The 15,997-nt window shown below is 34.1% G+C and overlaps 1 protein-coding gene across 1 annotated transcript; it reads right to left on the reverse strand.

Moving 5' to 3' along the window:
- Positions 1–891: 891 nt before the first annotated feature.
- On the reverse strand, positions 892–13,348 carry LOC142357076 (glycine receptor subunit alpha-3-like). Its single transcript, XM_075408788.1, has 3 exons — positions 12,881–13,348; positions 8,751–8,905; positions 892–1,110 (listed from the first exon to the last, which is right to left on the reverse strand). Exons 1-3 carry the CDS (start codon positions 13,227–13,229, stop codon positions 892–894), a joined length of 723 nt encoding a protein of 240 aa, XP_075264903.1. The 5' UTR covers positions 13,230–13,348.
- Positions 13,349–15,997: the final 2,649 nt, after the last annotated feature.

The following is a 15,997-nucleotide window of genomic DNA, read 5'->3' on the forward strand; positions in this document are numbered from 1 at the left end:
CTGACCAAATGGCTTTGAGATACCATTTCTTGGCCATATATGGTCTTCTGACATTATTTTTGGTCAAAAATGGCCTTTAGGCCTATTTTGTTGGACGTTTGATCTTCTAATTGTATTTTGTCAAGTACGGTGTTTAGAAAAAACTCAACATTGCGCAAGAAGGGCTTTTTCATATTGTTTTTTGGTTCAGGATGGTTTATTGATATCATTTATTTTTCCAATTTTATCTCCGAGAGCAATTTCCTATTAATCATGCTCTTTTGATACCATTTCACGGTCGAATTTAATCGGTAAGTGCAATTTTCTTATATGCTTCATGGTCTTTTGATACCATTTCCTGCCTGAATTTCATAATCTCCAACCATTTTTTGTCAAGTGTTGTCATTTGATTTTATGTTTGGCAGAGTATTGTCTTCTCATAACATTTCTTTGTAAAGCATGGCTCCTTGATACCTTTTCTATGCCAAGTACTAGTTTTAATTTCTTATCGAGAATGCTGTTTTGATTACATATTGTTAGTTCGTGTGAGACCTTTTAAAATCATTGTAGTCATGCGTGATGTTTCAATCACGTTTCAATGCGTGTTGTTTCAATCGAGAATAATGGCCTTCTCATACACAATTTTCCCTCGTCGAGGAGTCCGCTCAAATTCCGCTCAAAAATGCAAGAGATAACCGGAATGAGCGGAATTTGACCAGAATGAGCGGAGTCGATGAGAAATGATGCAAGACATGAGCGGAATTTGAGCGGAATAAAAAATGCAATAAATGAGCGAAATTTGACAGGACCAAAAAAAGTATGCACTTAGCGGAAACATTGAACCTCATAGCCCTTAGAATAAACGTATAACAAAAAAATATGACAAACTTGTCAGCGAATGGTTATCTGATACTAAATAAATTTATAAACAAAATAGAGAATGACCTGAACATTGTCAAATGAACCAGTGCTGAATACAAACGCGTTATTGGTGTCTTTCATTTGTGTCATAATGAACTGTGGTTGGTCGAGATCTGCGCCAATGTCAATTGGCCTCCCGGCATTGTTCTTCCATTTCAAAGTCATCTCATTCGTGGTGAACGAGTACGATTCCATTGCTAGATCGCATGTCTGAAACAAGCATGTCGGAAAATTGATTTTTAGTGAAAAAAAACACTTTTGAATGCCATAGCACAGTATTCGCTGCACAAACTTTGGAAAAATCTGGACATGAGGATTTTGTCTCTGTGGTATTGTTTGCGAACATAATTTTGACCTGAAGGCTCAAATAAATGATGACAGCAAAACCAATGGCCAGGTGGAAGTTTGCATTTATGGCCAGACAATTAAAAACACGCAATTGAGTCCTAAAGTGCATTTTGATTAATTGTACAAGCTTTTTTGCCAAAATCTGATCACCAAAGCACTCATTTAGGTCTGATTGATCCTTTACGAGCCATTGGTTGATCATGAATGTGTTGTACTTCTTACAGTCCGACAATCAACGCGCCAAATTTCATTTTTTTTAAAATTTAAAAAATTATTAGAAATTGGTATCTCTAAGCGTAGACTCCACTGTAGATATATACAGCCGATGAACAAAAATTTATCCTGCAGGCCCTCGCGATACTTCCGAGGACCACCTGGCCTCCACAAAGCAAAAAGCAAAGATATGTATGTGTGGTTAATATTATTATATAAGAGTCAAGGTTAGATATGAGGGAGTCAAGAAAAAAAGTCTCAGAAAAATTATGCCTACTTCTTTCTCAATATACCAATGTTTTATAAGTTGTTAGATGCATAAAATAAAATAGAAGTTTTTTTTGAAAACAAACTGCTGAAAACTTTTAAATGAGTTCACTAAAATATTGTTCCTAAATATATGATCATTATTATATGAGAAAAAAAGAGCTGATGTGGAAAACGAGCTTAAGCAAGCTCGTATTAAAACTAACAAAAATCTGATCATGACAATGTTTGTCTAGAGGGGATGAACAAGGTACAACCGAGCAAGTGTAACGAAAGAGCTAAAATCTGATCATGGAAGATCATTTTCTCTCTTATACCAAAGTAAAAAAAAGAGTGTAAATAGAGCTGAAGTTTGAACATGGATGATCATCATCTGGAATTTCTGATCGTGGTGAATCGAAAACGAGGTCAACCTGAGCCCTTGAAGAACAAGCTAAAATTAGATCGTGCAATATTACTGCTTGGATGGATCTCATTATTAACGGAGATTTGCTATAAAATAAATGTTGGAAATAGAATTGAATGCGTGAATTTCGTAGTTTTTTAATTTATCTTTTACAAGATGCCAAAATTAACCTTGAAGCCCGAAAAGCTCTGGAAATATATTTTTCTTCGGATTTCTGCACGTGTTTTTTTTCAGTAAATTGGACTACAATTTCAATAGAAGAGAAATGATTTCAATGGATTTCAATGAAATATATAACAACTTTTATAGAAGATAAAAGCAATTTAAATATCTCAATAAATAAATTCGCCCAAAAGGATATGCTTTTCAAAATTTTTGTCCAAACAAATAAGTAGAATAAATAAAATTACAGCCAAATATTTTTTTCAGCTAAATATCACGGGAGCACTTCACATTGTTTTTCGAAAATCAGCGAAATTTTTTTCAATTTAAAATCTTTACGCGCATTTGTTATTAAGCAATGGCTACAAAGCACTTGTTGATTTAGTGCAATAAATCCATGTCTGCCGTAGTCGAGGCGAAAACTTTATAGTGACAGATCTTGCAAGACTCTTGTTAAAAAACTTTATCTTGCAAGATCTTGCAAGAAACACTTTATTTTGCACGGTTCTTGCAAAAAGAAAAACCACTTTAAAAAAAGCTGAATTACAAAAATTTGAGTCAAAACCAAAAACAAAATAAATTAAAAAGGACAGAGTTGACATCCAAGTCAAGTGAAATATCTCTCTTTTGTGGCAAAAATTTAGTAATTTTAAGGCTAACCCAAGTGAGATGGGTTGGTTATCTTGTAAGAATCTGGCCGCTTAATGCAGTAAAATCGTTATCTAACATTTTCTGTTTCAAAAATCCAATTCTATCTTTCCGATTAACATTTTTCCTAGTTTTGTTCCGTCGGCTTCATTTTGTCGATGCAGAAAATTTTGCACATTCGTATATTAGAAATGTAATACAGGAAGATAGCTTTTGGCTGCAGAATGCAGTTCTCTTTATGATTGTGAAGCCTTTCTGTGAGAATCCCTTTCCTGCGAGTCCTTGATTTTGGCTTTTACAGTAAGAAATGGAAAAGAAAAGAAAAAAATCTCTTACTATTTCCACCTTCAACTATTTCCATTATTCTTCATATGTTTCTTAGTTCAAAGCATCTCAAAATTAAAAATTTTAACAATATAAGGTGCTCTTTCAGTACTTAAAGCAATAGATATTGTTTTCCGATACTAATCTCTTCTTCATTTTAATCAGAAAAATGTCTTAATTGTTGTTAAGTTTCTCATTGTTTTTGCTATTTGCGCACATTCTGTCCTTTCTTTCCCGTGAACTTTTTCTGTGACTTTTTTTCCTCTTAGCGCTAATCGTGTCTGTATTTTTGCAAGTTTTTGTGTTTGCGTTTTTTTGGGCACATTGCGTCCGTTCGTTTTTTTAAAACCATTTTTCGGTGTTCTTTCATTTTGTGCGCACATCATTACAGGATTTTTTGCGTTTTTCTGTGTTTTTGTTGTTGAGCACAGTTTTTCCGTTTTTTATTGCCGTTTTTCTGTATACACTTTTTTTTGATACATCGTGTCGGTTTTTTTTTCTTTTTTTGTTACTTCAAATTTTTTGGGCGCCAATCACGTCTGTATTTTTTGGATTTTTCTGTGTTTTTGATTTTTGGGCACATGTGACCGCTTTTTTAACCGTTTTTCTGTGTTCTTTGTGTTTTGGCACATCGTTTCCGTTTTCAATTTTTCTGTAATTTTTGTTTCCTCTTAGCGCTAATCGTTCCTGTGTTTTTGCAATTTTGTGTGTTTTGGGCACATTGTGTCCACTCATTTTTTTAAAACCATTTTTCTGTGTTCTTTGATTTTTCGCACACATCGTTTCTGAATTTTTCGCGTTTTTCTGTGTTTTTGTTTTTGAGCACATTTTGTCTGTTTTTTATTACCGTTTTTCTGTAAACTCTGTTTTTTTTATACATGATGTCCATTTTTATCCATTTTTTTGTTCCTTCAACGTTTTTGGGCGCCCATTGCGTCTGTATTTTTGCGTTTTTCTGTGTTTTTGTTCTTTGGGCACATGTGTCTGCTTATTTAACCGTTTTTTTGTGTTCTTTTTATTTTGGCACATCGTGTCTGTTTTTCTGTGTTTGTGTTTTTTGCCCATCGAGTCTCTATTTTGGCGTTCTTGTTTTTGTGCGCATTGTGATTGTATTTCTGCGTTCTTGGTTCTTAATTTTGTAGTTTTTGCGTTTTTCTGTGTTTTTGTTTTTGGGGCACACTGTGTTCTTTCTTAATTATGCCAGCTTTGGTTGTTTTCAAATATGTTTTATAAGGTATTCAAGAAACAAGTTTTGAGGGCCACCAGTAAACCATCTTCACCTGAGAAGAAAGAAAAAGTTCTTCGAGTGAACGAAACACTACGAAACACACGAAACATAAGAAATCAGAAAATCATGAAAACAGGAAAGAAAACAGAAATTGAAAATAAGGGAAAATTTTGACAAACATGATTGAAGGACCCTTTTCTGATGCTTTATATTTATAATTTTCCGATGTTTTTAACTCTTCGGCTTCATTTTGTCGAAGCCAAAATTTGTGTACATTTCGTGTCTTAAAACATTTTAGATTTTTTTCTTCGAATATAGGTCATAAGAATTGGTGGTGGCAAAACCAACTTCAAAATCTAAAAGGGCTATTTTGCGAGATTCTTGATAGTAAAAGTTAATCTTGTAAGATTCTTGAAAACAAAATAACTTTGTAAGTTTGTTGAAAGAAAAAGTTTATCTCGTAAGATTCTAGTACGAAAAAAATATCTTGTAAGATGCTCCAAGATTTTTGAAGAAATTCATGCAAAATGATGCATTGTCTGCCAAGATTTTGTCGGAATCTTGCAAGATCTTGCGAGACAAACTTTTTTCTAACCAGGGTTGAAATGCTTTTATCAGTTCATTAACCATTTAATCTTTTATCTTGCGCTGTCTAGTTTCTCGTAATTCAAATGCGCTGTGCACGGTATAACCTGATCTTTGCAATGGTTTATAATGTGACAAATCTGCAAATCCTTGGTTTATAGTTGAAACTCTAGCAAACGATTACGTCACTCAAAAATTAAAAATTACATTCAAAAATGGCATAACGGCTTCTGGCTCTAGTTACACATAAGAAAAAAACAAAAGATAGCTTTATTTCTCAAGATTGTATACTGACTATCGAGGTCACATTCCCTGTATTTTTGTCAGAGGATTTGAAAAATTTATAGATTGAAGTTCGATCGAAAACTTCATTATTTTCTTCCGATACACTTTTTATTCAAACAGATCCAGTTCAGAACTTCTAATATTTATGTTGACAGCCTTAGAGAAGGCGATTAGATTGTCTGTGGTATATTGAAGTAACTGCAACAAGATTATTTCATGGACAGTGAAAATGTTAGCCTTCTCAAACATGGGAGTGGCGTGGAAGAAATTTGACTTCTCAAAAATTATACGATATATACGTTTTCGGATAAGGAAAAATGATTGCAAGTTATTTTTGTTTGTAATTCTGTAAGCAAGGAGACCGTAAGATATAACGGGCTCTGTGTACATTTTCTAGAATAAAATTCGGTGATGCACATTTGAAGTGTTCTGAAAATACTTTAGAAATCCACACAATTTTGCCAGATTTCACATATTCGTGATTTGAAATTCAATCAATTGTGAATTTTTGTCAAATCCTAAATATTTGATCTTATCAGGAAGTCTGACTTCAGAATTATCAAATCGTATGATTTGATTGTTACCAAAACTTTTCCTCTAACCGAACTTAAGCAATATAGTTTTTTCTATGTTTAGACTCATTCCGTTGCAACAAATTCCTTTAATCAATATTGCCAGACTATGATTATTCTTGCTCGCAGCATCATTTTTGCTAGAGAAAATTAGTGTTGTATCATCTGCATGCATCGTAATTGATGGAAATTAATGAGCCTAATATTGAACCCTGAGGTACAGCCGTTTGAATCTCCGTAGATATGGATCTCAGAGTTCCCACTTGCAAATATTGTTTGCGTTTTTGAAGAAAACTGTCTAATGATAACAATGCTATACCTGGGATGTCATCATTCTCCAATTTATTTATTAGTATTCCATCAATCGGCTTTGCTCACATCCAGGAACAATCCCAAATATTGCATGTTTGAATCAAATAGTCGCCTTAATCTTCCTATTTTTTTAACCAAGGACTGGGTTCTTGAAATTTTGGGTTGGAAACCAAACTGTTGCTCGGTTATTTGACTAGTTTTAATTAGAAAACATATAATACGTTTGTGGAAGATAATCCTGCAGTAGGTCTAAAGTTGGTAGGATTCTGCCGATCACCAGCTTTTAAAACAGGAATAATTTTTGCTACTTTGAAAAAATTCGTATACCATCACCAACTTCTTGATCTGTTGAAAAGTGTACACGAGGTTTACAAATGATTGGACTGAAAAACTTGACAAAAAGAATATTCAAACCGGCGGTTTCCACTGCCTGGCTATTCGATAGTCCCATACATATTTGAAACATCTGGGATCCTTACTGGAAACAAAAGGGATCTTTCATTTGATGGAATATCAAATGCACGAGTGTTCTGTAATTTTCTATCCCATTTCTGGTCCAATTGATGAAAAGAAATTTTTGAATTGAGCCGCAGTGATATCCCCGTTATCTGGTTTGATTCTGGTTTCGCAATATTTCATTGTAATAAAAAAACGCGTTAATTTCAGGTTTAAGTAGAGTTTCTGAAAATTGTTGATTCAAAACTTCTTTCGCTTTACGAATCATATTTAAGCATTTTCTTTTGCCTTGTTTGAATTTAGACCGCTCATCTCTTGATTTTGTCTGCAGATATTTTTGATGGGCCTTCTGTTTCTTTTCAAGGGCATTTTGCATCTTTCGAGTCATTCAGTGAAGTCTATATTTTTGTTGAGTTTTGAAAAATGTTTTTAAAGGAAAAAATTTGTCAAGCGTTGACACATGAATGTCGAGTAAAACTTTGTGGCCATGATCAAGTTCAATTTTTTTGAAGACGTGTTTTACCACTTAATGATTACCATAACATAAAGGCCTACAGAAAATGTCAGAATCATTCAAGGTGTGCAATGTTCTTCTTTGTATTACTTCAATTAAAGCCTGTTTGTTTTCACCGGTAACCAACAGAATCCCTCAATAATCAATTATATCACATTTTTCAACAGATGCATCAATAAACTTGAAGTTGGAGAAAACTAAAACATGGTCAATACAAGTGTTTGTTGTTTTTGTTATGCTTGTTGAACTGCCTATATAAAGCAGTTGCAAATTCAAAGACTGAAGCATGTTTCTGCATCTCTCCTATGCTTTATTCGAAACCAAAGTATCAACATTAAAATCACCCATGATCAAATTTTTCGCTCTTTTTCCTAATGCTGGCCTGAATGTTTCAAAGTCCTCACGAAATACATAAGATTTGTTTTGCGGTGAGTTATGTGTTCTACAATTAATGAAAATTTTTTTCTGGTTCTCAAAGTTAACGCTATATTATCAAAGCACAAATTCTGTATAATCTGTTCTTTGATAACAAGAATATCTTTTTTTACAAAAACAGCTACTCCACTACATTTTTCCACTTGTTTGAAGAAAACCCTTTGTACTCTTCAACAGAGTAAAAAGACGTCTGATTGTCTTGCCATGTTCCCGTAAGAACAATTACTGAATAATAGTTATCATTGGATTCTAAGTTACAGAATAAGTCATCGAAATTAGCTCTGATGGTTCGCTTTTGAGACGAAATAACTGCATGAGTGGCGTTCGCTTAATTGAAGCTTTGCTCCGGTTTATAACCATTGAGAAACTAATTTCTATTTTCACTCTGTGCAGACTTTATGGCCGCGTACTTTTAGAATACAATATTGCAGCAACTCTTTTGAAGAAATTCCTAGGAAACTAATTATTCAGGATTGTTTTATAGTCACGGAGATTGTCCATATGGTCGACATGTAAAAGGAAGCAGTTCTTGAATAAACTTCATGTTTTTCCTTCTAGTAAAATGGGTTGCAAATCACAAAATAATCCAAATAAATATGTTGTTGCATAAAAAATTCCTCTTTCCTCTGTGTTGGAAGTTATTGAGAGAACATGTTTAACTTTAACTTCGATGAGTTATTTACATTAATTTTTCAAATAGCTTTTTTTGTATTTTGCGGTAATTTTCATTCTAAAATAGGTAATTGAAAAAAAAATTTTATTTGAAAAACCATATTTAGGAGCAAGTGTATAAATTATAACCCTCGAGGTAATTTGGGTTGAAATTCTGGCGGGTTTCCCCGGGTCTACTTCGCTGCACTAATTTTTTCTATGAATTGCGGTGATGGCCGTAAAAATTAAATTTTCACTGCTAAAAACTGCAATTCTTTCAGAAATATTCTAAAATCAACGCATTTCTTAGGAAAGATTACCGCATTCGAAGCGTTCATCGCTAAAAACTATCACGCTTTCTGCGCAAAAAGCCGAGACATTCGCGCACATTTTTTGTTAATGCAGGTTTGCGAACAAAAGGCACAGAAATTACACCAATCATACCCGAGGTTCGAAAGGGTATTTGGTCATATCAGATTCACATTTGACTGTGACTTCATAGGCTTCAGAGAGGCGAACATCTCCTGTATACGTGATGGACATACGCTGTTCAGGGTCGCCTTTCTTATGCACAGACACTGCACCAGGGAAGAAAACGTCTGAAACAGTCGCACTGCCCCTTTTCCATCAAAACAATTATTATAATTTAGTGAGTATTGACTTTGAGTGATATCCCCAGTTGAGAGGGGGATATCCCCTTATGAAAAGACTTAGAAAGTTGTCGACATGGGGGTAATTTCCCTACCTTAAATACACGGTCGACTCCCTTAGGGATTTTCGACCTAAAGTCTTTTCATAAGTCGGCCAACGGTCTTTTCATATCTAATATTGGTCCACCAATAGTCTGTTCATATCTGATATCGTCGACTTAAACTCTTTTCATAAGTCGACCAATGGTCTTTTCATATCCAGTACGGTCGAGCTTAAGTCTGCTCATAGGTCTCTTTTAACAAAAGCTCGGTGCATTTTTAGGGGTTCATGGGTACTTTAAACTGAGTGTTGAGTACCCAGTATGTACAAAGATAACATCAAATGCACTAGAAACATGTCAATGATATGAAATAGAAGGACAATATGTCGGCTCGAAAAAAGATTTGAAAAAAAAATTTTGTCTTTGGCCATAATTTTTTGCAAACTGAAGTAAAACAATTAACGCCTGAAACTACATTTTAAGCAAAAACGTATTCGTCAAAACTCAAAGTCAACCATTGCCATATCGGTTGACCTAAAGTCGACCATGACCATTAGGGTTGACCTAAAGTAGACCATGACCATAAGGGCAGACATAAAGTCGACCAAGACTATTAGCGTCAATATAAAATCATTTCATACCCAACATCGGTCGACCACTGTCTTTCTATACCCGATATTGGTCGACCACGGTCTTTTCATAATTCGACGTCTCAACTGGGGATATTCTCGATTGGGCTGGAATAAAACAGCCGTCCTTGAGTTTGGCTAGAAATAAAACCTGTCCTGGAATTTGACTAAACAATAAAACGTAGCCTGGAATTTGGCTAGAATAAAAACGTGTCGTGGAAATTGGCTGGACAATCAAATTAGTCCAGGAGTTTCGCTTGAAAATAAAACATTTCTTGGAACCTGGCTAGACACAAAAATTAATATGTGTATAAATGTGTTTTTCATTTTTGTATGTGAAAAAATTTTTGGCTGGACTTATGAAAAGAATTAGCCTTGCATTTAACTAGTGTCTTTGACCATGTAAATTAATATAATTTCCCCCCTGGAATTAACAGGACTTTCCACAATTTCCAGGTCTAGACTAGAGAAAGAAGTGCAATCATGCGCCATTTTGAGCAATGTTCAGCAAAAAACATTCGTGTGCTGTGTTATTTGCTAGCACTTCTTATAATACAAAAGATTTAAAATGCATGATAAAAACCAGGTTGAAGTCCTCAACCCATGGCAGCTAATGGCCAGTCCCTTTTCGGTCGGGGCAAGGGTTTCCGGTACAACCCAACTCAATATTGTATAAAACATGTTGTTTACACTGTTTCCGCTGTCTCATCAATACCAAACTTTTAGTCCGTTACGTCTGGGTCTGGCCAATACCAACACTTTGGTATGTTTGATCAGCCCAAAAACTATATTTCCGTCTGTTTGATCTGGTCAATACCAACTATTAGGTCTCTACGGACTGAATTGAGTGAACTGGCTCTATGAATTAAATGTATCCCAAACCCTGAGAAGCTGCCTGACGAAAAGCCAACATTCCGCAAAATCTACAGTTTTGTGTTGCATTGACTGTTTTTCAAAAAGACATCCGATGAATGGCAACAAAGAGAAACTTCTAGATGATAAGGCTACGTCGCCATATTTGTAATTGAGATTCCCAACGGTTTTTAAGTCTACAGTTTTTTCATAAAAATTTTGAATAAATTTCACTTTCATCTCTATTGTGAAAAAGTGAAAAGGAGAATTATTTAACTTTAATTGGATACTACTTCAAGTTTTGAGTGAGTCTGGCCCATGGTCTGCGCAAGAGCCTATTTAGTCTGGTTGTTGGTTTGGCCTATTGTCCGGCCAAAAGTGTGATCTAGGTCTATTCGATCAGTCTTGCCGCAGCTTTGGAGAACAGTCTGCGTAGTCCGACAAACAGTCTTCTTAGTCTGTGAACTGGTCAAGGAATGCAAAAAGATTGGCAATTGTGGTCAGTACTCTTCTTTTGGTCTGGTCGGTCTGTACCCCGTGTCACCGACTCAAGTCCGTCTAGCCAAGACCTGTCCTGGTTCATGAATCTTATACTGGGAAACTTGAGCAACATTGATGAAAATATTTACCCAATTTAACACAACAATAGTCGAGGCTTGGACTTTATGAATAGTTTTGATAAGTCCAGGGTATAAATATTGAATTTCATTAGGAGATCACCCAACCAAAGTTGGGTAAATTTCTTTTTGTATCTGTTTTCTTAACCACTCTTTTTATGAATGGATATAAACTCACCTAAGCTAGAAATACGAAAATTTGGACTAGTTGAAGCCGCGGAATTTTCTTTTAATGCAGATAGGCGTCCAAATTTTTGCAATGTAATTTTCACATTTAAATAATCAATTTAAGCAAAAAAAGTTTCCTGCTAACTACAAAGTGATCAACTCAATTGGATTTAACAGAATAAAGTGTGCAACATTTACTGCATGTAAAAGTAGCTCCATTTTAAAAACTCAAATTAGAAATGAGTTTTAAGAAGCCATACCAACGAACCCCACGAAGGTCATCAATAAATATCAGAGAAAAACACTTAACCAACTTGTTGTTTTGTTGCTCAAGAGCGGAAAGATGCAAACAAGAAAAAAAAACAAAATGGAAAACATTTTAGTTGAAAAATTTGATTGGAGTGGTTTATTTTAATAAAAATAACCAACTTCTTCAACTCAAATAATTTTAGCTCAACGATCAGGAACATTTGCAATGCTATTTTTAAATGAATCCCTGAATATTTGGATCTTTTCTCATCAAATTGGGATAAAAAAATTGCAAAAAAATTGTGAAACAAAAAAAGTGGAACATTTCTCGTAATGTTGAAGCCACGTTTTCGTTGTAAGATGTTAAAAAAGGTAACCTACTATAGTTAATTAAGATTATCGATCTTCTCAATGATACAACTTGTGCTTCTATACCTCTGCTACAGATATCCAACGGCCAAAGCGTACACTCCTTACCCTTCCCCTCCCCACTAAAACCATTTTGGTTATTCGGTCAAAATTGATCGAAGATACCGATGCTATCTGGCCTTGTGTTTATAGTGAAATATCTGTCTGAATAAGTTCTATATACCAATTGAAAGCCCCTTTCGAAATCGATCTGATGAGCCAAGACCTCTGAACCCTATAAATGATATCTATCATGTGTTAAGTTTGACAGCTGATTAACTCCTTGATCTTTTAAAAAAATTTTGGTTTTTTCGCGTTTTTCGGACTTATTTCGGACGATTTCTTTGGCGTTTTCCGCTTTTGTTCTTTTGTGGACCAATTCTCTGCCTTTTTATTGTTTCTTGACCTGTTTTGGACAATTTCTCGACTACTTTTCGCATTTTTGAGACGTTCGAAGACTTGATTCAAAACGTGCTAAATCATGACCCAGACTTATCTAAAGACTTGTCGAGTTTAGGCAAAGACTCGACTAAGGAATTCTCAAGACTTGTCAATTCTAAAGATTTGATTCAAGACGTTTTCTTTCTAAAAACTCACATTATCATAGCTCTGATACATACATAACGTGCAATGAGACGTCTTCAGTGATAGACGAGTCTTGAGGTTCAGTCCGGGAGCATATTTGTAAGATGAATTCGAGGCACATTTTTTTTCACGTCAATTCTGGTCAATCATATTGCTATTTTCAAAATTACAGGTCTAAACCTGGCATGATCTACTGTTAATAAGTGAAAACCTTAATCTTAGGTTTAGATTTGAAAAACTATTACCGCAAACAGTTTCCCAAATAATACAATGAGTTTATTGAAAACGAGCAACTACAATTTCTCTAAGAGTCGACCTGCAATGAATGTGCTCATTTTTGTCCTTACTGCTGAATGTTGATTTGAGAAATTTTACCTGGAGTCCAAAAGTGCTCAATGGAACCCCGAGTGTTCAAAGAGACTTGGTTGAGGTCGCCTGATTTGAGTTCAGACCAGTCCAAACGATTGTCATTCCAGTACAGCCTCAAAAAGAAGTTCACTTTGAGCTGGCTATTCGAATCTATCATTTCCAGGTCACTCATGTACATTGTCACAGTAACATTGACTGGAACATTTTCGTCGAATGATGGCCGAATTCTTTTGTCATAATCAAAAGAAATCTTGTCCAGGATTTCGGAATATTCTTTTGAGGAAATAGCGTTAGAACCTCTAAACAAAAATGTATTCACGACAACTAAATAAATAACTAGAAAGGAGAATTTCATTTCTGTTCGGCCTAAATAGTGAGCAATTTAAAGATGATTTAATAAAACTCTTGTCGAACGCTTTGCAATTATTTTAGTAGAGGTCGAGTTTTAAAGCAAAGTTTGGTTATGATAAGAGAGAAGGGGTGGATTTTTGTTAAATATCTGCTGCTTCAAATGTTGGCTTAGAAGTCAAGCAAACAAATAGCCCACGATTTGAGGATTTGCGAAAATGAGACAAAGAAATTGAATGGTATAGAGTTCAAAACTGCGAGTTGTATGAATATCGGTACAACAATTGGTGTTAACAGTAATAAATTTTGCACCTCATTCTTGTAAATTCTGGTCAGAGGATTTTTTTTCTCTGTAAGTTCTGACGTTCTGATAAATTTTTGCCCAAAAAATGACCTGAAGTGATGCATCAATTGATCAGATCAGAATCAATTGGATACCACGATCGTTATAAAATTGTTGTTAGCAGAATTTTTGCAATGATTCCAGAAACCCCTCAGAAAAAAATATTGTAAAATTGAGATCATATTATCAAGATTTCTTCTCGTGCATGGAAATGTCGAAAAAAAAACAAGCTAAGTTTATCTGAAATTTACCTGTCACAAAATCTCGATAAATGTTAGCCTTCTTTTATGTCTTATTTTACGACCAGGTTTCAAAAACAACGAAAAAAAGAAAACAAAATAGGTGATCGGTCAAATAATTTTCACTCTGACTTGTAAAATGGAACAAGGAGTCTCGTTAATGTGCGTGTGCACATACTGTTCCGACCCCGCTCATGCACATTTCTTTTCAACTGTATACCAATCGAAAAAAAAATTAATAACGTTCGAACTTTTGGAAAACTGCCAGTAGGAAGACTGCAAAAAATTAAATGAAATAAACAAAACAAAAAATTTTTTCACGGCCGGAACTTTCTAATTTTAAAGTATCTAATTTTCAAATTTTAAAATATATAATTTTAAAATCGATTAGTAGCAAAGAAAAAATATGAGATCAAACCTCAAGAAAACAAAATCACTCGTCTTTAATAAGAAAGCAGATGTGGCTTGTCCCTGATGAGACTAGAAAACAAGTTCACAAAGACAGGGACAATAGGGGCAAAATGAAAAATCCATTGAATGTTCTCAACCAAAAAGAAACAAAAGACTTAAAAATATGTGCTTTACACTAACAAATTCTGGATAGTCTTGCTATTAACTTCTAAAGAAAACAATGGCACCAATGATATTGAAATTTTTGAAATGGAGCAAGAACTGCTTGTACCGGTAATAACCATACACTCGACTAAAAAAAGAAATCTATCGAAGCCATTAAAAAACAAGCTACACAAACTGTTTTTGTATACGTTCAATTGAGCCTCTTTTCAATGACAACTGAATATGTCATTACTGTGGTAAATTTACAAGACTTCGAAGATAATCACAATTTTGAAGACATTTCAAAAGTAACATTTTTGAGGAAGTTCGTTGTGTCAAGGCCATTAAAACCTTTAGTTTTCAGCAGTGACCATGTTCAAAAATTTTAACTCAAAAAGAAGCCGGTGAGAACTATTGATAATCAGATTAAGTTCTGCGACCCCAAAAAACAAAAACAATCAGAAATGAAGAAATTGAAATACAAAATATAAGAAGATAATTTCAAAGACATCAAAACCATAAGTAACCCGTTGAAAATTTTGCATCTGTCAATTAAGCGTTTTTCTTGTAAATATTATAGACCGTAAATTCTGTTCAAAGCGTATAATCAATGTCATAAAGAAAACTGTTGAAACATAAAACCAATAATCAATTTGTTACTGGTGTCGGCAAAAATTATATCTGACCTGCATTTAGATGGAGCGAGCATTAGAGTCATAAAAATCAGACTAAAAGAAGAGTAACTATTGAGAGTCCTAACAACCATTAGGTATCGACTCGAAGCATGCGTTTTTTTACCCCATTTATCTTCAGGAAACCAATTGCGCTTTCATTTAATCAGATTCAGTCATAGTTTTACAGAAAGAGCAAGAAAGCAGGCAAATCTGAAAATTTCATTTAAATTTGGCGAAAACTGTTTTTGTTTGTCAAAAACGCAAAACAATAAACTGTTCCCTGAAAAAATAGCTGCTCATTGGGTCTAATCTGCAGGTAAATGAGGTTTTTCAATAATTGAAACTTGGTTTAAAAAGTGATTGTCTGTAATTGACATAAAAAGACTGTTGACATAAGAATTATGATGATTTTTTCTTAAAAGATAAAACTCGAACAACTTTTTTGATTGAAAACAACAATAGCTTTTTTATCACTTATCTTCTTTTCAGTTCTTGTAATTTTTCAATTTTTAGCGAAAAAATAAGTTTGAAAAACATTTTGATGCAAAACGGTACAAAAATCATTTAAAAATTAAGTGAAAATGAAAATGGAGCTATAAGTATTCATAAAAATCATTTGAGATATCATATGTTCACAAAAACCTCCATAACTCCGCGAAAAAAATTGAGTAAAACATTTTCAATTCCCAATTCTATGCTCGAAAGGTTTTGACTGAACAAAAAGCTTTTGAGTATAAAGTTCCCCCTATTTAATAGGAACAAAAACTTACCGAAAAGATCAGATATTGAGAGGGGCTATCATGAACCAAAATAATTGAAAATGTTGATTATTCTTGGTTTTTGTCTTTAAAACGCTGTTGAAAAAATAGCATAAAACAGTAACAAAAATTAGAACAAACTTAAAGTGATCCTAGGAATATCAAGTTAATCATTAGGGTAACAGTTAACCTATAATTTGCTTAGG

The sequence above is a fragment of the Convolutriloba macropyga genome, unplaced genomic scaffold, assembly GCF_964194025.1.
Source record: "Convolutriloba macropyga unplaced genomic scaffold, txConMacr16.3 SCAFFOLD_5672, whole genome shotgun sequence".
NCBI lineage: Eukaryota > Metazoa > Xenacoelomorpha > Acoela > Convolutidae > Convolutriloba > Convolutriloba macropyga.

What these genes read in the sequence shown, in the direction of transcription:
- LOC142357076 (XM_075408788.1), bottom strand. Translation starts at nt 13,229, where the DNA reads ATGAAATTCTCCTTTCTAGTTATTTATTTAGTTGTCGTGAATACATTT. An exon ending in TGAGCACTTTTGGACTCCAG is followed by an intron (nt 8,906 to 12,880) that starts GTAAAATTTCTC and finishes CGACTGTTTCAG; the next exon opens with ACGTTTTCTTCCCTGGTGCA. An exon ending in AATACCCTTTCGAACCTCGG is followed by an intron (nt 1,111 to 8,750) that starts GTATGATTGGTG and finishes TGCTTGTTTCAG; the next exon opens with ACATGCGATCTAGCAATGGA.